The following is a 24,707-nucleotide window of genomic DNA, read 5'->3' on the forward strand; positions in this document are numbered from 1 at the left end:
TATGTTTTTTATTTTTAAAGTATTTTATTTATTTGTTAGTTTAGTTTGGATTGAGACTGAGATATTGAGGAGGGGGGAGTGACATCTGCAGTCCTACTTCACCACTCATGAAGCTTCCCCACATAGGTAAGGACCAAGGGCTTGAACTCAGGTCCTTGAGCATTGTAGCATATGCTTACTACCAGGTGTACCATTACCTCAGCCCCTTACATAATGTCTTTAAAGAAACACTTTTACTGAAAGATTAAGCAAATCTATAGAAAAGAGCATGATATAGAGAATGATGTATAGTTACATATTGAAAATACCTCTAACCATGCCTAAGGGGACAGTATAAGCTGTTACTCAAATCATAGACCCCTAGCCCCATCTGCATCCCTTCCTGATGATATGTCTTCCACCATCCTCCTGATATGTTTTCAACTTATGTAGACTTAATGGCTTTTCTTTACATGTATATCACATCCATCCTAAACCACAGTTCTACCCTTTTTGAACTTCATATAAAAGAAATAATGTTATGTCTACTCTTTTTTATCTTGTTTATCCACACCATCTATTTTTAAATTTCACTAATATTCTTATCCAATTGGAGTGCATTCATTTTAGTGTGATAAAATATGACATTGCTTGACTATCCCCTAGTTTATCTTTGTAACTACTGATGAGTTTTTGGTTTATTCTCAGGTGAGACTATAAAAAAATGCTTCTCTCTATTTTTGCATCTCTATGTCCATAGTCCCTTCTGTACATAGTAGCACATTCTTTCATGTGATTAATATTCTGTTCTAAAACTTGGGGGAAATTACTCTGTGTTCTTCCAGTATAAATGAAAAATATAAATTTCAGTTATTTTTTGGACAAATTTCCATAAAAGAATTACTATGACACATAATGGCACATTAGCAGATTCAAAGAATCATAATGATGAATAAAATATCAATCATGCTATTAAAGTGCTGATAGTTATGAAAGAAAGAAAAGACCCATAAGAAGAATTATAATAAAATTTAGACATAGGATTTTGGAGATATCTCAGTCTGTTAGATGACCAACTTGCATACTTAAGGCACCAGGGGCTGCAGGTTCAATCCCTGGCACAATGTATCTCAAAGTAATAAGTAAATATTTCTTTAAAATTAGAAATAACAAGATGTAGTAGAGAAGGACAAGTAAATTATAAGTGTCCAAAAGAATAATTAATTCCTATACAGTGGAATGAGTATGGAATAGCCCTGGAAAGGAGATTCGGTTTGAGGACACTCAAGGATAGGTGGTCATTTAATTGTATAGGTGGGAAAAAGGACATTCTTTGTCAGAAAGAATAGGAAAAGACCCTCAGGTAAAAAAACAAGAAGCATGTATAGAAAGCCTGCAATAACTCAACTTGACCAGTGCATGAATGAATTTAAACTATTTTCATATCTTTAAAAAATATTTATTTATGAGTTTATTTATTCCCTTTTGTTGCCCTTGTTGTTTTTTTATTGCTGTAGTTATTATTGTGGTTGTTATTGATGTTGCTGTTGGATAGGGCAGAAAGAAATGGAGAGAGGAGGGGAAGACAGAGAGGGGGAGAGGAAGATAGACACCCGCAGACCTGCTTCACCTCTTATGAAGTGACTCCCCTGCAAGTGGGCAGCCAGGGGCTCAAACTGGGATCCTTAAGACAGTCCTTGTGCTTTGCGCTAGATGTGCTTAACCTGCTGCTCTACCGCCCAATTCCCAATTTTCATCTTTTTATTTAATAAATGTTTTCCTAATAACAAAGTAGCCTCAGATCAAGTCTAGCATAACATATAGCAAAGAAAAACATTTTTGTTTTCTATGTAGCTTAATAGCTTAGAGGGGAGACAAACACTAATAAAATAATCATATGACAGATATGAAAAGGAGTCTTCTTTGAATGGCATACAAAGTGAATGCAACAATAACAATATATTCTAGTTAAGGAAGAAAAAAAAGAATTCTCTATGAAAGATACTCAAGGTGACAGCTAAAGAAAAAAACCAAAAACAATTAGATCAGACAGGGAAGGCATAAACACTAAGGAATAGTGTGTACACTGGTCTGCTATATGGGGGGACACAGAGTGTGAAGTGTTTGAGAGGTAGTGATAAAAAAGATTCGTTAGATCAAGACTGAGCCTGGACAATGTGAGCACCTTGAGAGAAGCCATGTGCAACTCACTTCTGTATCAAGGTATCTGACAGAAGCTGTATCTGACATAAGCAAGCGTTATTTCTAAGACTTGTGAGAACTATGGTGGTTATCTTTAGGAAGCCAGAGGGTGGGGAACTTTGGTGGTAGATGTACCATGAAACTAATTATACACTGTAATCTTACAATCTTGTAACCTACTATTAATCACAAATAAAAAATAATAAATAACAAATAAAAAGAAAGAAAATCATTCCATAGTCTGGGATGGATTCAGTCAGTGGTTCACCATCAAGAAACAGAATGAAATGAAAGTGATGGCTTATGGTTCCTAAAACTAGGGCATAGTAAGATCCTTCTTAGCTCTCTCTTGGTATCACTCACTCAAGGAGAATTCAGCTTCCACATTAATGAAGCCTCCTATTGGAGAGATTGACATGGAGAGAACCCAATCAATAGCCACACCAAAGCCACCTTGCAAGAGGGAAAAGTAGCCTGACTCAGTCCTTCAGATGCTACAACTCCAAACAACATTTTCCAGTTGCACCACACACCTGGCCCCAATGGACACTTTGGCTATGACCTTGAGAGACCCTAAGCCAGAACCACCTAGAGAAGCCACTCACAAATTTCTGAAGACGGAGAGGGGGAAAGAAAGATAGACACCTGTAGACCTGTTTCACTGCTTGTGAAGCAACCCCCTGCAGATGAGGAGTCCGGGGCTTGAACTGGGATCTTTACTCTGGTCCTTGTGCTTTGTGCCATCCGTGCTTAACCAGCTGCACTACTGCCAGGCCCCCAAGATTTGATTATTTTTACGAAAAAGAGATGGTGCAGTAGAACCAGAGATCAGAGGAATATTTCATCCTGGCTTATGGTAGTATCACTGATTGAGAAGCAAAATTTTTTGTTGTTGTTGTTTTTTTTCCCTTGGAAATAACTGGAGAAACTGAGCAGTACAGGATATTGAAAGACATTTCTGAGGCACCTCTGATAGTCTTTAATGGCTAATTTCATGAGCAATATGGAGAATGAAAGAGGTATCTAATGTGGTAAACTGTCCACAAATTTAGGCAAACTGTTTAATTTCTATTCCTCTCTCCCTTAATTTAAAAAAATAAAGAAAAGTTAAAGTGACTGGGATAGCTAGTTATCTTTATTGCTTCAATCTGAAGTCTCTCTAGACACCCAAACAAATTTGAGATTTTTTTTTTACTAGATTGATTCAAATGAAATCCTGAATTAATAAACCCTGCTCTCCAGTCCTCCCCCTCCTCTTCTCTTAATGATTAATGATTCGTGTGTACCACAGTTATATACTGAGAGGCAAAGATACTTTTCCAGGGTGGGGGTATAGCATAATGAATATGCAAAGAGACTTTCATGCCTGAGGCTCTCAAGTCCCAGGTTCAATCCCTCACATCACCATAAGCCCGAGCTGAGCCAGTGCTCTGGTTAAAAAAAAAAAAAAAAAAAAACTTTTCCAGTACCTGTCATGAGTAGTTTTTGGCTATCATTCATCCACTCTGAGTACTGTTTTCTATCATAACAGAAGAATGGCATACATCTGAGCCCCACCTATAAGAGCTTCTCCTTTGTCACTGTTTTTGAAGTGGCTCATTAAGCACATGAAGCTCCCCTACCCGGTGGAATTACCAAGAGTTTCCATTAGCTGCTTATGTTAAATGAATCTGGGAATCTCTAAGCTGAGGGACCTATGTGGTTCAGTACATCCCTAGTACATCAAAGAACTAGAGATTAATTTCTTTCTTTTTAAATTTATTTTTAAAATGTCATTTATTTATTAGATATAGAGAGAAATTCAGAGGGAAATAGTAGGTAGGGAGTGAGACAGAGAGACACTTGGAGGACTGCTTCACCATTGGTGAAGCTTTTCCCCTGCAGATGGGGACTGGGGGCTTGGATCCAGATGGTTGTCCATTATAACACACTCAATCAGGTGCACCGCTGCCTGCCCAAACTTTTTCTTTTATTCCTCATTTTTAATTTGTGATTAGTAGAGAGTTACAAGATTGTAATATTACAGAATTGTACGATACAGTGTATAGTCCACACCACATCCACTACCAAAGTTCTGTGTCCTCACTCTCTGACCTCTCAAAGATAATAACCACCATAGTTCTGTCTTAGAAATAGTTTGCTTTTGTATTTTTTCACAAGTTCATGTGTATCAGTTCTCTAGATTCCACATATGAATGAAGCAATCCGGTATAGAGATCTTTTCTGTATAAAAATATACGAAAAAACAAAAAACCTTTTTTTTATTAAAAATTTTTAAAATATTTATTCCCTTTGTTGCCCTTGTTGTTGTTATTGTTGTTGTTGTTGGATAGGACAGAGAGAAATGGAGAGAGGAGGGAAAGACAGAGAGGGGGAGAGAAAGACAGACACCTGCAGCCCTGCTTCACCGCCTGTGAAGCGACTCCCCTGCAGGTGGGGAGCCGGGTTCGAACCGGAATCCTTATGCCGGTCCTTGTGCTTTGCGCCACCTGCGCTTACCCCGCTGCGCTACAGCCCGACTCGCAACAAAAAAACCTTTAATAAAAAAGAAGACTAATAATTCCCTTGGAAGGGGCTTTTATTTTACATATAATCGAGTAACACTGGTGTAGAATAAATAAATTAAATGGCCAGTCCATCTCGTTTATTTGATTCTTGCAAATGCTTGTGCTTTGCCTCTTGGAATATATTTATCCAATTCCTGAAGCCAACTCCATCCAGGATACTACTTTGAGAGATCCTAGTCATAGCCCAGAAAATCATGCTAATACTTTCTAAGGGCTGAGCTAAAGGATTTCTCTCCAGGGAAAAGGCAGCGCAGACCTACTCACCTTTCTTTGGACCTCCTCACTTAGTACCGATATCGCATTTATTTAAAACTGAGATTTGGAGAATCTTCCTTCATTTCCAGTCAATGCCTCGCCCCGCCCCACATCCAGGTCCCACCCACTCTAATCCAGGCCCCGCCCTCCACGCGGGCCCCACCCACTGCAATCCAGGCCGCGCCCCACTCCACTCGCAGGCCTGCCCCTTGATCAGCCACACTCCCAGCAGGCACTGCGCGCTGGACGTGGCCCCGCCCCTCCCGCTTCTGGCCAGTCCGAAGCGGCGCTGGGAGATGGCGGAGTTGGACATTGGGCAGCACTGCCAGGTGGAGCGTTGCCGGCGGAAAGGTGATCTAGGCGTCGCCAGCTCCGGCCACCGGAGACAGGGACCCTGCTCTGCCTCCACGAATGGTGGCGGCGCGTGAGGGAGGCTGTGGGGGCGGGACGGAATCTGAGCAGACTGGGCGTGCGCCTCTCTTCTGAGTCAGCCGTGGGCAATTCTGGTTCTTTTAGTTGCCCTGAAACCTTTGGAAGAGATCTCGGTTCTGTTCGAAAGCAAACTTTGCAATTTCTGAAAATTTAAGAAGAGGCTAAGCGTAACTGAGCGTGGGGAAGGAGGGTGCTTAGGTCTGGAGTGGAGAGGTCAGCTCCCCTCTGTTCCTGCCACTTCGACCTTGGGCAAGCCCTTTCTCCCGAACTTTTTTAAAATTTATTTAATTTGTTAATCTGTCACATGAAAAGGACTGGGAGAGCTGATTTTTTTTTTTTTTAATCCAGGTTTTCGCGGACTCGTCAATAGACGCATTTTTAGTAAGAAGGCCCTTAGATTTTACATAAGGTTTTCAGTGAGGTTCTCTCAGACTAGTCCCATGAATAACCCTTGCACTCGCAACTCTAGTCATTTCCTCGGTTTGATTCTTCTATTTGACTCAGCAAACCATTTACCAAACATCTGTTTTGGTACAAAGACTATACCGAAGGGTATACAGCATGTTTTGTTATTTTTTTTCCCGTTAGACATACTTTGAGACTAATAAACTGCGTTTTAGAACACAATTAAGCTGCAGCTTTCTGGAACTCCACTGAACTGAAGGATCTGGTGGCACACATAACCCACTCTGACAGCCAATCAAAGTGTGGCATAGGCTTTATGAGAATGTCATACTGCTGAAATGGTCCAGTTCCTGAAGTTCCAGAATGCTCAGTGTCTGCTGTCACTCCAAATCAAAAAGTGACCACATTTGACCTGAAGTCAGTAGTAATAGGGACCTGAATCACAGCTGATAAAAGACTTAGAAGCTTGGATCAGATTTAGTGGGAATGCAACAAATGATTAGTGATACTTGCTGTGGGGATTGGCAAGAGTACAGAACAGTTGATAGACTTGTTATTTATAGTACTCTGTATCTGTATCTTCCACCACTGGCTATAATCACTAGCCATTCTGCCTGTTTCCTTGCAGATGGGTCATTAAGAAACCAAACCAGTTGGGTTTTAAGTGTAAGTTACGTACTTACTATCTGTTATACCTGATTGCCCCATGACATCTGCTGTTTGTGACATAATTCATTTCTAATGTAAAGTATCTCTGAAAGTGTGACTTTCTGAAATAAAACCAGGTGTTAGCTCTTTTGAGTTAATGAAGTGGGATTCAGTTTTAGAAGTTAAATTTAACTTTGCTTATGAATAGTTAGAAAAATGGTGTGAGATGTTGGAATATTATTCTGATCTTAGTTCTAACTGCTCCCCCCCCCCCCAGATTTTGCTGGTTTACATCTATTTGTGCAACTAGGTCCTTGTGCATGAGTGATTACATCACTAACGCTCATGTTTTCATTCCAACAGATGCAAAGAGGGGCCAGGTGGTAGCACACCTAGTTGAGTGCATAAGTTACAGTGCTCTAGGACATGGTTCAGAGAGCCCCCAGTTCCCACCTGCAGGAAGAAAGCTTTGTGAGTGGTAAAGCAGGGCTGCAGGTGTCTCTCTGTCTCTCTCCCTCTCTATCACCCCCTTCCCTCTCGATTTCCGCCTGTCTCTATTCAATAAATAAAGATAATAAAAAAAATTTAAAAATAGAAGTGGAGAGTAGAACATATGACAAAGCACACACCCTACCCGGTGAGCTAACTTTTAATCTCGGCATGTCGTATTTGTTTAGTTATCCAAAGCCTAAAAATAGCAAACATGTACAATTTTTTCAGTTTGAAAGAGGCGTAAAAGTTTTGTTCAAAATACATACTTCAGTTTCCTCCTCTTGTTGGTAAATATATACATGCTTTCCAGTATGAAACAGATGTTCACAATATTATGCTTTCAGCATTGACAGTCCTTTAAGCCCACTTCTCTAATGAATAAAGAACTGTATTTCGGGGCCTCCTGGCGGTGCACAGGGTTGGTTAAGCTCACATAGTACCATGTAAGGACCCATGCAATGACCAGGGTTCCAACCCCCCCAACCCCCCACAGCAGGGACACTTCACAAGTGGTAAAGCAGGTCTGCAGATTTTTATCTTTGTTTCTCCCTCTCTGTCTCCCCTTCTGCTCTCAAGTTTTTCTCTGTCCTGTCATATAAAATAGAAAAAAAAGGAAAAAATGGCCGCCGGGTGATGGGGATTCATAGTGCCAGCACCAAGCCCCAGTGATAACCCTGGAGACAAAAATAAAGAGTATATATATATATCATATTTCAATCTCTCTTATCCAATAAGCAGTATTTTCCAGGGTTCCCTTTGGTTTAATAACACCTATTCTTTCTCATTTAGGTTAAGGTACTCCTGGAAGATGAGATTTTGAGGAGTGGGTGGGGGTTTGTAGCTTTCTCTGAAGTGTAGTAACTTTGGTTTCACTCTGGTAATATGTGCAGTCTACTGAACCCTGGTTTCACTTTGCATACATTGTAGAATTGGGTATAAAGTAGATATAACCAACCTCATTTGACTGTATGTTGCAATTTAAGATGAGGCACATTGAAAACCATTTATTGATTATATTTTGTGATTGATGACTAGTTGCTACATCCCAGGATGGATGCATTCGTTTGCTCTTCAAAAATTCAGATTCAGATTTAGTTCTGATTTAGCTGTTCATCTACAACAAAGAAACAAAGACTAGGTTTCACAGAATGGATCAATGAAATTATTGCCTTTGTGGAATTTCTTTTTCTTTTTTTTCTTTTTTTTTACCAGAGCACTGTTCAGCTCTGGCCTATGGTGGTGCTGGAGATTGAACCTGGGACTTTGAAGCCTCAGGCATGAGAGTCTGTTTACATAACCATTATGCTATCTACCTTCCACCCTGCATTTGTGGAATTTCCTTGCCAACATTTCTGCTCAGTCATCACAGAAGTTTTGTTGACTTGGATGTATTAAAAACAAGTTAACTGCTGTAATAATTCTTATTAATTATATTTATTGTTTTATTCTCTTTTATATTTTACATATATATCATCTGGTTTCTCTAATCTCCCTGTGAAGTTTAGCATACAGCATTGGCATAGATGTATACACCACATAAACTCACTTATACACAGCTAGTATGCTTATGCCTATTTGGGTCTCTAGTATCTAATAATACATTTTTTTAGTTTTGCATGTATATTTTTTATATACATGTGCATACGCATACTCACTGTAATGTATCGAACCTATATGTGTGTCTATGTATGCACACTCAAACACAATTTGTAATGCCCTGTTAAATGACTTGCCTTGTATTGCTGTTTTAGCTAGCAGGTGTATAATTACTGAAATACAAATTCCTTTCAAATGCAAAAATTTTATAGTATGTAATCATCGTAAACATTTAATAGATCTAGTTATTCCTCCCTTGCCCCCATCCCAGCTCGGTTTCCTTTCAAAGTACTTGATTGATCTTGTAATGATTTTATTTTTTGTTTACCCACTTTTTAAAAAATATTTATTTCCTTTTTGTTACCCTTGTTTTTATTGTTGTTGTAATTATTATTGTTGTTGTTATTGATGTCATCGTTGCTGGATAGGACAGAGAAAAATGGAGAGAGGAGGGGAAAACAGAGGGAGGGAAAGATAGACACCCACAGACCTGCTTCACCGCTTGTGAAGCGACTCCCCTGCAGGTGGGGAGCCGGGGCTCTAACCGGGATCCTTATGCTGGTCCTTGCACTTTGCACCCCTGCACTTAGCCCACTGTGCTACCACCCGACTCCCCCTTTTTTTCCACTTTTATTTGCCACCAGGGTTATCACTGAGGCTCAATGCATCCATTATTCTCTATCTATCTACATATCTATCTATCTATCTATCTATCCACATATGTTATGTATTTATATGTTTTAAAAAGAGAGAAGTTAAGGGGGAAGGAGATACCTGCAGCATGGCTTTACTGCTTATGAACACACACACACACACACACATACACACACACACACACGTTGGAACCAGGGTTTGGTACACTACCACCTAGCCTCTAGCCACCAATTGTGATGGTCCAAAAAGGTAATTCCCCAGTAGTTCAGTACTTTAAGGTTCTTTTTGCTAAGAAAACTAAATCAAAATCAAATACTGACCAGACCATATATCACTTTTCCTCAATTGTAGATTTTCTTCCATTTATATGTGATGGTTGTTCGGGAATATTTTGGTAAGTTTTTATGTAGGATTTGGAAGTGATTTCAGTAATTTTGTAATAGGAGGTATACTTCAGAATAGAATGTTTTAAAATAGTTGACAAAAAGCATTAATTGCTGATATTTGGTAAAAAAAAAAAATAGTAATAAATCCAGGCAGATATTAGCCTTGATTAGTTGTGTGCAGCTCTGGCCTAGAAATGGGAGATATTTAAAAAGCTCCATTTGTTCTTTTAATCACAGTGAAGAATATCCACTATAAAGAATGTGTTTTTAAAAATTCACCTATGGTGGATTGGGGATATAGGATAATGGTTATACAAAAAAGACTTTTATGACCGAGGCTGCAAGGTCCCAGGTTCAGACCCCCACACCACCATTAGCCAGAGAAGAACAGTCCTCTTGGGGGAGGGAGGAAGTTCACTTAGAGAGCTGCTGAAATCGCTCACTGCGTAGTCATTTGTGTGACCCAGGTTCAAGCCAGACCCCAATCACGCTGAAGGAAGCTTTAGTGCTGTGGGCTCTTTCACTCCCTCTCTCTGCCAACACAGTATCCAATGATTTTGCCGATCCCCAAATCAAGTCAGGATTACTACTCTTCATTTTAGTTAATGAAGTGGGGGAAAAAAGGCCAATGCATACACATTGCTTAAATTAGCTGTCACATGTTCTTTGCATATGTATCGCATACAAAGTACAACTTGAGAACCAACTAACCCAGAGTTTTGGAAAATGTATTTTCTTTATAATTAAATTTTCATGTATTTATTTCATTAAATAAAGCACTGAGGGGGAAAAAACTGTTAAAGATGATAATAAAGACTTCATAGAATTAAAAAAAACAACACATTTTAACCATTCAAAAGCAGAACACTAGCTTGATATTTTATTGCTGATAGTATTTTAGGAAAAAAAAAAAGAAGTGAGTGATTATATTTCACATATCTTAAGAAAATATAGAGTGATGAATTCTTTATACTCACTTTTGAGATACTGTGTTTTAAAACTTTAGAGACTGAAATGCTCAATTTTAAATTTATCTGGCATTTCTACAAAATTCTATGGAGTTTTTTACTGTAGTGTAATTATAGCTAATCTTAAGGATACTAACCATAATAATATCTCAAATTACTGCAGTTATTTTAAAGATCATTGTTTCATTGTACTTAAATAATATTTTTTTTTCTCTTTTTTAAGCCTTGAACACAGAAGCAGGGATTCACATAACTGCCCTGAGGTAAATTAATAATTTTCTTATTTAATAAAACACTTGTATTTACATATTTTCATTCAGAGTTTGATTCAACTTGAAACAAATCAACATACTACAAACTAAACTGGTTATGTGAAGAAGCTCTTTGTATCTTTTTTTCTCAGTTTGTATAAAGGAAAAATTAATCTACTTGGAGTTTATAAATTTTCCTCTGTATCATAATATTTCAGCTCTCTTTGTATAGCCCACTTATAACTTTAGATTCCATATTTATAAATAAACAATATAATTTATGTCCTCATAGGCTCCTTCCAGTTTCCCTTCACTTTTACACTCATTCTCACAGGTGCATAGAATTAGAATTCTGTGATAATAATTGTTCTGACTCAGTTAACCTTAGATTACCAGAAAAGCAAAGCAAACAAACAAAAAACCTTTAATCCAAGAAAATCCCCACCTGAATTCTAACCATATTGAGAGATTGTGAGGCTATAAATGGTTCATAGAAGTAAAATTTTTATTTGTTGTTACTAGTAAAAGGTAAATTGAGTAGTGAAACTTACCCTAGGACCAATTAATCTGTAAAAGTAGATCTACAATTAGGCAAATTCATTCATATCACTGCTGGATCAAATTAGACCTTCTCTTTGAGGACAATTCAGTTCCATGAGGAAGAATAGAGAAAGTCTAGAACATTGTGCCTATTATAGTTTTTCTCAAACTTGGGATCACATAAGTTGGTCTATATTTTTTGAATCAGAGAATCAGAGAGAGTAAAGAAGTTAAATGGAATTAACTCCATTTGGACTGAAGCATTTGCCTCATAATTGATATTTACTGCTAACTGCCATTTACCAAACCCTTTACTAAGGATTTTGATATCTGCTCTCTAAGTAATAGGTAATTAAGAGTAAATGAGCCGTAGTCAGAATTTGTCCCTTCAAAGTTTAGGTGACTTATTTGAGGAAAATAAAAGGTTAACATTGGTGTTAGTAAGTTTGGAAGGAAATGCTCTTTTAGAGATATTGTAGATGCATCAACATTTCTTATATGGCTTATAAATCCTTTATCATTTTTTAATTTATTTTATTTATTTCCCTTTTGTTGCCCTTTTCTATTTATTTATTCCCTTTTGTTTTATTGTTGTAGTCGTTGTTGGGTAGGACAGAGAAACATGGAGAGAGGAAGGGAAGACAGAGAGGAGGAGAGAAAGATAGACACCTGCAGACCTGCTTCACCACCTGTGAAGCGACTCCCCTGCAGGTGGGGAGTCAGGGGCTTGAACCGGGATTCTTCTGCCGATCCTTGCGCTTGCACTTAGCCCGTTGCGCTACTGCCCGACTCCCTGTTTTTTTTTTTTTTTAATTGTTATTGTAGTTGTTGTTGTTATTGTTGATGTCGTCATTGTTAGAGCAGAGAGAAATGGAGAGAAGAGAAAATAGAGAGGGGGAGAGAAAGACACCTACAGACCTGCTTCATTGCCTGTGAAGCGACTCCCTGCGGGTGGGGAGCCAGTGGCTCCAATGGGATCCTTAAGGCCACTCCTTGCGCTTCGTGCGCTTAATCTGCTGCGCTACCGGCGGGAGTCCCTATGCCTTCTTTTTATGATATCATTTGGTTTCTATTAATGTTCATAGGATGACTTTCAGTGAAATCTAATTAATGAAATCATGAAATAAAAATAATTTACTTTAGATAAGAAGAAAGTTGGAAAATTAATTTCAACAAGTTATAATTATCATTTATACAGAGGAATGCCATTTGGTTGTAGATTTCTAACAATTTTCCTAAATTCATTCACTTCTGGAAACCTAGCTACTTCGTACTCAAAATAGTATGATTGGTATAGATTTTTAAAATCTTATCTTCCTTAATGAATTATCTGTCATGATACACTAGTAAATACAGTATAGAAAATAGTCTGTCAGTGACCTAGGAGGATGCTTAGTGACTGACTCAGTGGCACTGGAGTCCCATGTGTCAGAGCAATGCTCTAGTTCTCATTCTCTCACCTATATAAAAATTCATTTTTTAAAAAGAGAAAAAAAATATGTCATTGTGAAAATTGTCTTTTCTGATAGAAATTTTATTAGTGATTTAATATCGATTTACAGAATTATGAGATAACAGGGGTATAATTCCGTACCATTCCCACCACCTGATTTTTGTGTCCCCATTCTCTCCCTTGGAAACTGAAGTAGTTCTCCCAAGGTCACAGATATGGGTTGACTATTATTACTTCTATAACTATCTATTTATAGCTATATTTATATATATTTGGACATTTTTTTTTTCTATGTTCTTGCCATCTCTTCCTTTCTAAATCACACCTACACCTATTGCTATTTCTGAATATACTTTCTTTTTTTACTCTTCTCTCTCTGGTCCTGATGGAGTTGGAGTTAGAGCCCTCTGATCTCCCTCTAGTTCCTCCCCCTCAGGGGTTATAGGCCAAAATTCTTTATGGACAAAAGGTGGCTGGCTTCCTTAACTGCTTCTCTGCTGGACATGGATACTGGCAGATCTATCCGTACCTCAGCCTGTTCCTCTCTTTCCCTAGTGGGGTAGGGCTCTGAGAAATGAGATGAGGAGAGGTTCTTAGACACATTGCTGAGGTCGTCTGCCCAGGGACTCAATGTAGCATCTGCAATTTGGTGGCTGAAAGGCAGTAAGATATAAAGCTGGAAAAAATGGTGAAAACTGTCTCCCAAACTCTGTCATGTATAGAAAGTATTAAGGTATGGTTCACATATGTTTAGTTCTCTAAAGTCTGTGTAGAATGTAGTTGTAACTTGCTATTTGAGAATTGAGTGATTGAGTGTATTCTGTGGGCATCTTTACATAGAGCTGTCACAAAGTAAAAGACTAAAATTATAAAGAATAGCTGAATAGTGTTTCATTCTTTTTCTTTTTTTTTTTTTTTTTTTGACATCAGGGCTTTGTCCCTGCACAATTCTGTAATCTTTTTTTTTTTTTTTTTTTTTCCTTTTTCTGGATAGAGAGTAAGAAACAGAGATAGGACAACAAGGGCAACAAAAGGGAAAATAAATGACTTTTTTTTAAAAAAGAAAAGAAACAGAGACAGAAGAGATACCACAACACTACTCCATTGTCCATAAAGCTTCGTCATTACATGGTGTTCCCATGTGGGTGGCCGGAGCTTGAAATCATTTCCTTACATATAAGGAAGTGCGTATGCTGTACTAGGTGACTATCTCCCAGCTCCTGTTAGTAGTCATTTAAACTTACAGAATAAATACATCACAATCAGAAAATTATGAACATGTATTTAGCACAATAATTGTTTCTCATGCAAGTATTTCTTATAATCTGTTCTGTGAAAATTATGTTACTGTGACAGTTCTATGAAAATGTATGTTATTTTTGCTTAAGCAAAAATTCTTATCTTCTGAAACAGACTTCTTGACTTTTAAAAAAATGTGAAATATAATGTTACTTCTTTTTACATTTCCAGGTGACTGTGGTAAATGAGAGGCTGACATCAGATAAACCTACATCTTACCCATGCTCATTCAAACACTGTTCTGAAAAAGAGCTTGTGCCAGTTATATGTCCTTATTGTGAGAAGAATTTTTGCCTGAGGTGATCACTTAGAGCTGTTCAGATTATTTATTTCCGTTAGATATAAATGTATGAACTGATATCATTCTTCTGTTTTTCGCAGGCACCGTCATCAGTCAGACCATGAATGTGAAAAATTGGAGACCCCAAAACCTCGTATGGCTGCCACTCAGAAACTTGTTAAAGAAATCATTGGTAAGTATCCAGAAAGTTTGTTCCATTATTTCCATATTACTTTATATCCTTTTGATTCTAGAGCTCCTGCTTCTTCTGTCAATTAATGAAAACATCAAAGTGGTCCCAGTGGCTATAATTTGTCATTGATTTTGATAGTAGTCTGTTACAGTGTTACTCACATGCTTACTTGACCATTGAAAACAAAGTTTTTTTTTGTTTTTTTTTGACACCTGCAGACCTGCTTCACCACTTGTGAAGTGACTCCCTTGCTGGGAGTCTGGAGGGCCTGAACCAGGATCCTTACACCAGTCCTTGCACTTTGTGCCACATGCACTTAACCCACTGTGCTACCTGCCGCCCGGCTCCTGAAAATTGGAAGTTTTATAGAAGTGTCCTATCAAATGTTCCCTTTGTAGAGCCACTTGAATCATCTGGATAGCCATCATGATTTAGGAATAATTGATACAGTGATTTCCATTCTCTGCATACTAAAATTTAAGCCTACTTATTTGTTCTATGAATGCTACTACTGTTTTGAGGTGCCAGAAAATATATCTGTCTTAGATCAGTCTTTTTTTTCCTCCAGGGTTATTGCTGAGGCTTCGTACCTGCACCATGAGTCCACTGCTCCTGGAGGCCTTTTTTCTTTTTTTTCTTTTGTTGCCCTTGTTGTGGTTATTACTATTGTTGTTGTCATTGATGTCATTGTTATTGGATAGGATGGAGAGAGGAGGGGAAGACAGAGAGGAGAGAAACATAGACACCTGCAGACCTGCTTCACCATCCATGAAGTGAATCCCCTGTAGGTGGGGAGCCGGGGGCTGGAACCGGGATCCTTGCACTTCGCACCATGTGTGCTTAACTCGCTGCACTACCACCCGACCCCCCTCTTAGATCAGTCTTTATGCCAACATTGTAGTTGAACTAAATTTTCATTTCATAAAGGATAGTACTTTTATTAAAAATATTCTATCACCAAGTCTTACAATAGTTCTCTGTACAAGTGTTAGTGATTGCTTGAGATTATATATACTTACATTGGAAAGAAGCACAGTAGTGACTTATTTGATATGTCAATTGTTCAGATCCATGCAATGACAGCTATAAAATAAATTACACACAGCATACACACACACACACACACACACACACACACACACACACACACACACACACCCTTATAGTGTACATTGCAAAACCATAAATAATGAAACTATAAAATGCAATATAAATGTCTGTATGTGCTTATATTCTTATACTTATTTTCTTAGATTCCAAATCAGTAGAGACAACAAACAAACGACGGAAAGGTGCAAAAAACAGTGAAACAGCTACAAAAGTTGCATTGATGAAATTAAAGATGCATGCAGATGGAGATAAATCATTGCCACAGGTTGGTCTTAAAAGATTTTATAAAACAAAAAGATTCCAAATATAATTTAATCTCCTCCTCCCCTGCCCCCTCCCCTTCTTTTTTACTCTCCTCACAAAGAAACAACTGACCTAGACCTATAGCTTATCATTCCTAATAATTACTAGGCATATGTTTGTGAACATACTATATAAGCTTGCAAATTTTTCACTTTATAAAAATACTAGTGAACTATATGTAGCCTTCAGCTTATTATATTTTTCACTTGGCATCATATTTTGAGTTTTTGTTCATACTGACACAGTAATTCATTCATTTTGATATTAGAATAGCTATGTCTGCCCTTTTGTTTGCATTATTGGCGTGGAATGCCTTGTTCCAGCCTGTCACCTGGAGCTGTCTGTATTTTTCTTTTAGATGTATTTCCTGGAGACAGAAGAGATGGCTCTTGTTTTTTAACCTGTTCAGTCACTCTGAATCTCTTGACTTGTAATTTAAGCCATTAACATTTAGGGTGATTATTGATAAATGTGATTTGCTTATAGCCATTCTGGTTTTTGTTTTAAAGTTGTTTTATATTCTTATTAACTCTTTTCCTGTTTGTTCATTTTGTTACTTTATGTGCATGGCTGTCTATAATGATTTTGCCAGCTGTGTATATGATTCCTATTTGTCTTTGTGCTATATTTTGTTTTGTGGTATTGTGTCTAACCTATAATATCTACAACAGTCTATTTTAAGTTGGCTTTGGTTCACCAACATTGGATTGTATCACTCTATTTTTCTCTTCCTGTGTCTGTTTTTCTTAATGAGCTATGACATTATTCTATGTTGTCCTTGTATCCTGCAATTGAATCAATAAGATTTCCTATAGTTTATAGGTTTGCTGTGCATTCATATCTCCTGTAAATAAGTTTCCTGGTATTTTTCTTTCTTTCATTACTTTTTCAAAATTTCTGTCATTTTGCTTCTATTTGCTATTTGTCATGTCTTAGTACATGGATTTTCTCTGCACACGTGTGTCTGTGTATGTGCATCTGAATGTTTGGTCTGCTTGATCTTGCAGTTTCTGAGATAGATGGTATTAAAATTGCTCAGTGCAGTGTTGGTTTTGTCATTTTCTTAAAATTCCAATGATTTTGCTCAGATTGGCATGTGGAGTGTCTTCATCACTATGTCCTTATTATTTTTCCCTTAAATTTGCTTTGGATTATGACAATATTATTTTACTAACCCCTTTTATTGAATTAAGTAAATTATTTAATAAATTATTAAATAAATAAAAATGAATTAAATTTTTATGTCCTTTTCCATCTCTTTGTATTCAACTGTTCTGTACTGTTTTGTTTTAGGGTGTCTGTTGTAAATAGCATATAGCTGGACTTTCCCTATTAAATCCTATTTGATCATAACTTTTATAGGTGAGTTGCTTACAGCTATATATTATCATGATCACTGATCATTTGAACATATATTTTTTTTCCATCTTGTGTTTTTGGTTTATCACTGTTGTCTTTTTATTACTTCTTTTTTTCTGTCATTTTTGTTGTATTGATTCAATTTTCTTCCTTTTTTTTTAATGCTTATTAGTTTGATAGAGACAGAAAAATTGAGAGGAAAGATGCAGAGAGGAAGAGAGAGCGAGAGAACACTCACAGCACTGCTTGTGAAGCCTGCCCCCTGCTGGTGGAGGCTGGGGGCTTGAACTCAGGTGCTTACTTACCTATTGTAGTGTGTGCTATATACCTGGTGTGCCACTGCCTTGTCGCTGTTTAAATTTTCTATTTCCTTTTATTCTTCTGGTTTCAAATCCATTGATTGCAATCTTTTATGATTATCTGTAACATTTTCTTTTTCGAAGTCTTATTTTTTAATTGATAAAGGTTGTAGATTTTTTTTCCTCCACTGAGCTAGATTATCTATTAGTCTCTCAGTACTTTTAATATACTATCTGTTGGCCTCTTTGACCTGTTGTAGTGAAACATTTGCTGTCAGCCTTATTATTGCTGCTTATTAATGTTACCAAAAAGCCTCTTAAAATTCTGTCTTATGGCATTTTCTAATTTTAGTACAGTATTTCTATATAAAGTTTTTCTTAACTACCCAATTGGCCCTTTAGGTGCATTTTTTAGTTATTTCTTCACTTTTGAAAAATCATAGTCATTTTCACTCTTAATACCGCTGCTTTGCCATTTCATTTCTTCTGAAACTCTTGTAGATAAGAATTTAACTTATTATTTATACGGTTTAAGATTTCTTGTTTTGTGTTTATTTGTACTACGTGCTAGATGATCTTCTTAAATCTGTCTTTTAATCAACTGAGCCTTCTTGTTAAAGGTTGAAAATTTCATCCTGTTTTAGTTTCCTATTTCATATGTATTTTTAATTTTTACTAGTGATTTAATAATGATTTATAAGATTGTATGGTAATAGGGGTATAATCCCATACAGTTCCCACCACCAGAGATCCATGTCCCATCCCCTCCATTGGAAACTTCCTTATTCTTTATCCTTCTGGGAGTATGGACCTAAATTCTTTTTGGGGTGCAGAAGTTGAGAGTTATGGCTGCTATAATTGCTTCTCCACTAGGCATGGACGTTGGCAAATCAATCCATACCCCTAGCCTGTTTCTACCTTTCCCTAGTGGGGTAGGGCTCTGGAAAAGTGAGATTTTGGGACACACTGGTGAGGTCATCTGCCCAGGAAAGTCAGGATGGAATCATAGTAGCATCTTCAACTTCCCATTTCACATTTTTAAATTTTTAAAATTATCTTTTATTTATTTATTTGGATAGAGACAGCCAGAAATTGAGAGGGAAGGGAGTGATAGGGAGAAACAGAGAGATACCTGCAGCCCTGCTTCACCACTTATGAAGCTTTCCCCCTGCGGGTGGGGGCTGGGGGCTCGAACCCAGATGCTTGCACACTGTAACATGTGTGCTCAACCAGGTGCAACACCCCCAAATTTCACATTTTCAAAACTGTATATTTCTAACTGAATCTTCATATCTTTTCTTGTTCATATATACCCCTTTAGGTTTTATAACTTCTTGTTCCTTTTTTTTATATTTATTTTATTTATTTTTTCCCTTTTGTTGCCCTTGTTGTTTTATTGTTGTAGTTATTATTGTTGTTGTTGTTGTTGGATAGGACAGAGAGAAATGGAGAGAGGGAGGGGAAGACAGAGAGGAGGAGAGAAAGACAGACACCTGCAGACCTGCTTCACCGCCTGTGAAGCGACTCCCCTGCAGGTGGAGAGCCGGGGTTCGAACCGGGATCCTTATGCCGGTCTTTGTGCTTTGCGCCACCTGCGCTTAGCCCGCTGTACTACAGACCAACTCCCTTCTTGTTCCTTTTTATGGACTTTATTCCTTAATAGCTTCTTTGTACATCCCAAATAGTTTATTTATTTATTTATAAAGATTTGTTTAATAAGAGGAGAAAGAGAGAAACCGGGCACAATGCATGCGTAAGACCCCACTGTGGCATATGTGAGGCCCAGTAGAAGCTGGGGTCACAAGCTCTTCAAGTCTGCACTTATCTTTGAGCCTTTTCCCAGTGTGCCTTGAGCAACTTTTTAAATATCCTTCTCAAGTTAGGCTATTTTCATCTGGCTATAACAAATTAACCTTTGAGTTGTTTTGTAATTTCAGTTTCTAAATACTACATATGTGTTTGAGTATGAAGTTCATTTCAGATGTCTTTCACTTTTCTAGTTCACGTCTAGGGAGACATTTTACATCCTCTCCCCACCCATGTCACCTCTGACTCAGATTCTAATTTTATTTATTTTTTTATTCTTTTAATTCTTTTCTCTTATTTTTATTTATTCATTATTGGGTAGAGACAGAAAGAAATTGAGAAGGGGGGAAATAGAGAGGGAAAGAGACAGAGAGATACCTGCAGCCCTACTTCACCACTCATAAAGCTTTCCCCTGCAGGTGGGGACCAAGGGCTTGATCCTGGATCCTTGCACACTGTAAAGTGTGTGTGCTTAACTAGTTGTGTTTAATCTCCCCCCCCCCCCTTAAAGCAGAGCACTGCCCAGCTCTGGCTTATGGTGGTGTAGGGTGGGGTTTGAACCTGGGACTTCTGGGGCCTCAGGCACAGGAGTCTCTGTACACAACCATTATGCTATCTGCCCACACTCTCAAACTTGAATTTTAAATTGGCAGTTTGTGCTTCTCTTCTACAGGGAGTTTCAGACTATTATAGAACTATTTACTAAGCTGGAAAACATTGGCCTTGCTGTCAAGAACTCCTATCTGTGCTTTCCTGTCTCCCTAAGTGTCAATTTGGATAAGCAATAGCCAAAGCTAACATTCAGTAATAACTTCCTAAGCCTTCTTTTTTGACATACAAGTTCCATAATAAGGTCTGTTTCGAAGCAGTGAGCCCAGTCCAGGTTCATCTCCATGCAGTGTTATTTCCCATTAACCTCCAAGCTGAATTTAGGATTACCCTTTCCTCTTGGAACCCTAAACGCTTTTAGCTCAGCATGCATTTCTGACTGATACTTGATCCTCAGACATACTAGTCGTTCCCCCACCCCCGCTTTGGTAAAGTTATCTTTTTAATGTTCTCATTTTACATTTATACTATTGCTGTTTTGTTTTTTGGAGTAGGAAATACTAGGTTATAGAGTTAGATCAAAGTTTGAATTTCTGATGTTATCTTGTTTTTTTTTCCCTTTTAATATTTGTTACTGTAATATCAGAGTTCACTGGTTTCAACAAATTGAAATTCCTAGTACTGAGAGGGCACTAGAAAATATGTCATTTCTTAAAATAATTATGAAACTTCCCCTACAACTGGAGATGTTCCTAGTCTACCACATTTTTTATTGTAATGATAATTGATCTTTTTTTTTTTTTTTTCTTCCAGGATTATTATTAGGTCTCAGTGCCTGCACTATGAATCCACCGCTCCTGGCAGCCATTTTCTCCTTTTTTTTTTTTTTTTAATAGAATAGGACAGGGAAATTGAGAGAGGAAGGGAAGAAAAAGGGAAGAGAAGAAGGTGGAGAGAAAGATAGACACCTTCAGACCTGCTTCACCACTTGTGAAGTGACCCCTCTCTGCAGGTGGGGAGCCAGGGGTTCAAACCCAGCTTTTTTTTTTTTTTGGATAGAAACATAGCGATATTGAGAGGGGAGGGGAAGATAGAGGGAAGGAGACAGAGAGACACCTGTAGACCTGCTTCACCACTCATGAAGCTTTTCCCCTGCAGGTGGGGATCAGGGACTTGAACCTGGGGCCTTATCCACTGTAATGTGTGCCACTTAACCAGGTGTGCCACTGCCTGCCCCTCCCATTTTTTTCAATTCAGTTACTTTTAAAATTATTTTTAGGAATCAGAGACCTAACATCTCCATTTTTTCCCTACATTTGTTAATTTAGCAATTAAATGCAATATAAATATGTATATTTTAAAAATAGTATTATCTTTGAATCTTCTTTTTATTGATAAAGTTTTTGGGGTTTTCTTGTTTCAATATTCACAAATGCCTTACTGTCTGTAAGTATGTAGTAAGGTCTTCCACATGATAAGAAATGTTGTACATGGAAGTTCCAAGTAAAAGAAACTTTACCAACTATTTAAATCAAAATAAGTTTTCCCTCTTATACTGGAGAATGATTTACTCTTAAGGGATAAATGAATTCCAGAGCTCAAATACCATTGAAACAGCCTGTCTCTTTGATTTCTCTTTACGGCAACTTTTTCCCACATTGGTTTAGTAATGACCACGAAACATGTAGATCAGACAACTTCAGGTTTATTTCAACAAGTCTTAATAAGTATTTTTTGAAAAAGCAAAGTGCCCTCCTTTTCACAGCTTTTGAATATAAATTTACAGAAGAAGAACTTGATTGGCCTAATCTGGTTCCCATGCTTGTCTTTGCATCAATCACCTGGGTGATTAAGTCCTATGGTCATGTGCTTAAATGAGTACCTGGGTACTATAACACTATTCCCGCTAGAAATGGAAATCATGAGAGGGTAATATTTCTCTGACCTGGCAAAGAGAGGAGAAGATATTGTCAGACAAGAATAGATGGCTATTTTATTTATATAACCATATTAAAACTTTTTATTTTTACAGACAGAGAGAATTTACTTTCAGGTTTTCTTACCTAAAGGGAGTAAAGAGAAGAGCAAACCGATGTTCTTTAGCCACCAGTGGAGCATTGGAAAGGTTATAGACTTCGCTGCTTCCTTAGCCAACCTTAAAAATGACAATAACAAATCAACAGCTAAGGTAATAAATGGTATGATAATTGTTCTTGAACACTTTTAGTATAATATATTGCAAGCTATTTGTTTACTGCATCATGATTTATTTTTCTTTTACAGAAATTAAGATTGTGTCATATTAGCTCAGGAGAGATCTTACCATTGGAACACACTTTGGAAACCTGGGTTGCTAAAGGAGATTGTCCTTTATATAATGGTGGAAATATTATCTTGGAATATCTTAATGATGAGGAGCAGTTTTTAAAAAATGTTGATTCTTACTTGGAATAATCAAGGATTAAAGATTAAATTCAAGAATTCAACCTAGACATGACAAGGAAAATTTTATGTTGTTACCTTCTTTTATTACACATAAGTCTATATATAATTAAATTACCTCTAAATTACCATTTCGTCATATTTATGTCATCAGTTTTCTGTTAAATTTAATGAGTTATACATTTTAAATCTTAACTATGAAATGATGCTCAATTGTTATCAACCTGTTGCATTTGATTTGCTTTTATCTGATTTGTGGGTTTTTGCCTTTCTCACTTTCTTTCTATCTCTCTTTTGCAAATTTGTGTATTTTAGTTCTCTAGATGCCACATAGGAGATAAAAGTAACCATAAGAGTACATTTTATACGTGGTTAATGTCAGTTGATGACTGACTGCTACATGTCATCTTCACTTCAGGACCTTCAAGCCGAAGGTGTGACTCAGGGAGTGCCACAGGAAGGGGTAGGTCAAGAAAGCATAGTCTTTTCACAATAGAGGAAGGAAGATGTCACTTTTTAGTTTTCTTTATGATTAATAATGGGTTAGAAGATTGTAAGATTATAGGGTATAGTTCCACACCTCACCCACCACCAAAGTTCTGTGTCCTCACCCTCCCACCCCCAAGAGATACCTGATAGCCATTATAGTTCTCACAAAGTCTTAGAAAGTTTTTTTTTTTCTTTTCTCTTTCTTTCTCTCTCTCTATTTTTGTTTATTAATTTTTTTTTTTTGCTTGTTTGACCAGAACACTACTCAGCTCTGGCTTATGGTGGTGCAGGGGATTGAACCTGGGACTATAGCCTCGGTCATGAGAGTCTCTTTACATAACTGTTATGCTATGTACCCCTGCTCTCTTTCTTTCTCTCTTTCTTTCTTCCTTCCTTCCTCCCTCCCTCCCTCCCTCCCTCCCTCCCTTCCTTCCTTCTCTCCCTCATTCTCTACCTCCTTCCTTCCTTTTTGCAAATTCATATATTTTAGTTTAGTGCCACATGAGTGAAACCATCCCATAGTTGTCTTTCATCTCTTATTTTTCTGAACATAAAGAGGTAACTTTTCGAAGACACATCAGTCTCTTTTCCTTCAAGTTACATGGCCCAATCTGGCATCATGGGGTCATAATTTACTGTGCCTGCCTCCTGCCATCAGAGTGTGGGTGAAGCAGGGTAGTAAGTGGTAAGTAATAAGAATGATTTAAGAGTAGTCATCATCATCTACCTTGTCTAACTCTCAGATGAGCCACAATGAAATGTGGACAACCTCCCCACTTGAGTCTTCCTATTCCCGTGACCTTGGACCCGAGCCTCTGCTTCTCATCCTTACTGTCTACATCTGCATATATAATTGATATGTATACATGAATCATAAACTTGGAAACTACCTCATTCACTCTTCTAGGTTTCTGGTGAAGAGAATGAGAACTAGGAAGAGGAAATAGATTTCTTGGTGTCACCTAATTGATTTGGGGCATAGCTCTAATAAACATGTTTTTCCAGTGTGATTTGACTTTTTAAAAATTGTGTAAATGCATTAAAATGAGAAGAAAAATAGGGAAGCCCATATGCAGAACTATGTCTATATACAAAGAAAATACATGCCAAAAGTAACTTCATTTTGTCAACACACTAAAATTAATACTTATGACCATGTATCTGTATTCAACAAAATACTGCTAGATAGAAGGAATAGAAAATGTTTGACTCTGGTTTGCCATGATGAAGTATATGTCTTCAGGTTTAATTGAAGGAGTAAATTCAATTTTCACCTCTAATTCTTCATATATTTTTGGACAATGAGTAGAGATAACTTCTGACTTAGTAACTCCTTACGTACGCACTAACTTAGTTATTCAAGAACCTACTAAACTTAAGGACTTGATCCTCATTGCCATGATAGAATAAATAAATGTATACATATTTATAATTATGATATAAATCAGTGTGGCTAGTGCCAAATGAGTAGACAGACAATTCATGTAGTTGTGTCCCTTTTTAAAAAATTATTTTTATTGATTTAAGACTGTAGTATAAGAGGGGTACAGTCCCACACAATTCCCACCACCAGAGTTTTGTATCCTATACCCTCCATTGGAAAGTTTACTGTTCTTTATGTCTCTGGGGACATGGACCCAGGATCATTATGGGGTGCAGAAGGTGTAAGGTCTGTCTTCTATAATTGTTGCTTTGCTGGACATGGGCCTTTGCAGGTCATTCCATACTCTCTGCCTGTTTGTATCTTTCC

The 24,707-nt window shown here is 37.4% G+C and overlaps 1 protein-coding gene across 3 annotated transcripts; it reads left to right on the forward strand.

Annotated features, from left to right (window-relative positions):
• The first annotated feature begins 5,230 nt into the window (after window positions 1–5,230).
• On the forward strand, window positions 5,231–23,967 carry ZFAND1 (zinc finger AN1-type containing 1). Of its 3 annotated transcripts, none has more exons than XM_060199541.1 (8): window positions 5,231–5,354; window positions 9,582–9,624; window positions 10,808–10,847; window positions 14,299–14,426; window positions 14,509–14,600; window positions 15,854–15,975; window positions 22,059–22,224; window positions 22,310–22,532. In XM_060199541.1, the coding sequence occupies exons 1-8, from the start codon at window positions 5,300–5,302 to the stop codon at window positions 22,330–22,332; spliced, it is 669 nt and encodes a 222-aa protein (XP_060055524.1). In that variant the 5' UTR covers window positions 5,231–5,299; the 3' UTR covers window positions 22,333–22,532. The 3 variants fall into 3 exon arrangements, with proteins under 3 accessions (XP_060055524.1, XP_007520203.1, XP_060055520.1); XM_007520141.3 differs by having other exon boundaries at window positions 5,234–5,354; window positions 22,059–22,214; window positions 22,310–23,967; XM_060199537.1 differs by lacking the exon at window positions 5,231–5,354 and adding an exon at window positions 9,310–9,479 and having other exon boundaries at window positions 22,059–22,214; window positions 22,310–23,967.
• Window positions 23,968–24,707: the final 740 nt, after the last annotated feature.

Source organism: Erinaceus europaeus, chromosome 1, assembly GCF_950295315.1.
Source record: "Erinaceus europaeus chromosome 1, mEriEur2.1, whole genome shotgun sequence".
NCBI lineage: Eukaryota > Metazoa > Chordata > Mammalia > Eulipotyphla > Erinaceidae > Erinaceus > Erinaceus europaeus.

Excerpts from the sequence above, each read along its gene's own strand:
- ZFAND1 (XM_007520141.3), top strand. The coding sequence starts at position 5,300 with ATGGCGGAGTTGGACATTGGGCAGCACTGCCAGGTGGAGCGTTGCCGG. Across the intron at positions 14,601-15,853 it reads ACTTGTTAAAGAAATCATTG|ATTCCAAATCAGTAGAGACA; the intron begins GTAAGTATCCAG and ends TTATTTTCTTAG. Across the intron at positions 22,215-22,309 it reads ATAACAAATCAACAGCTAAG|AAATTAAGATTGTGTCATAT; the intron begins GTAATAAATGGT and ends TTTCTTTTACAG.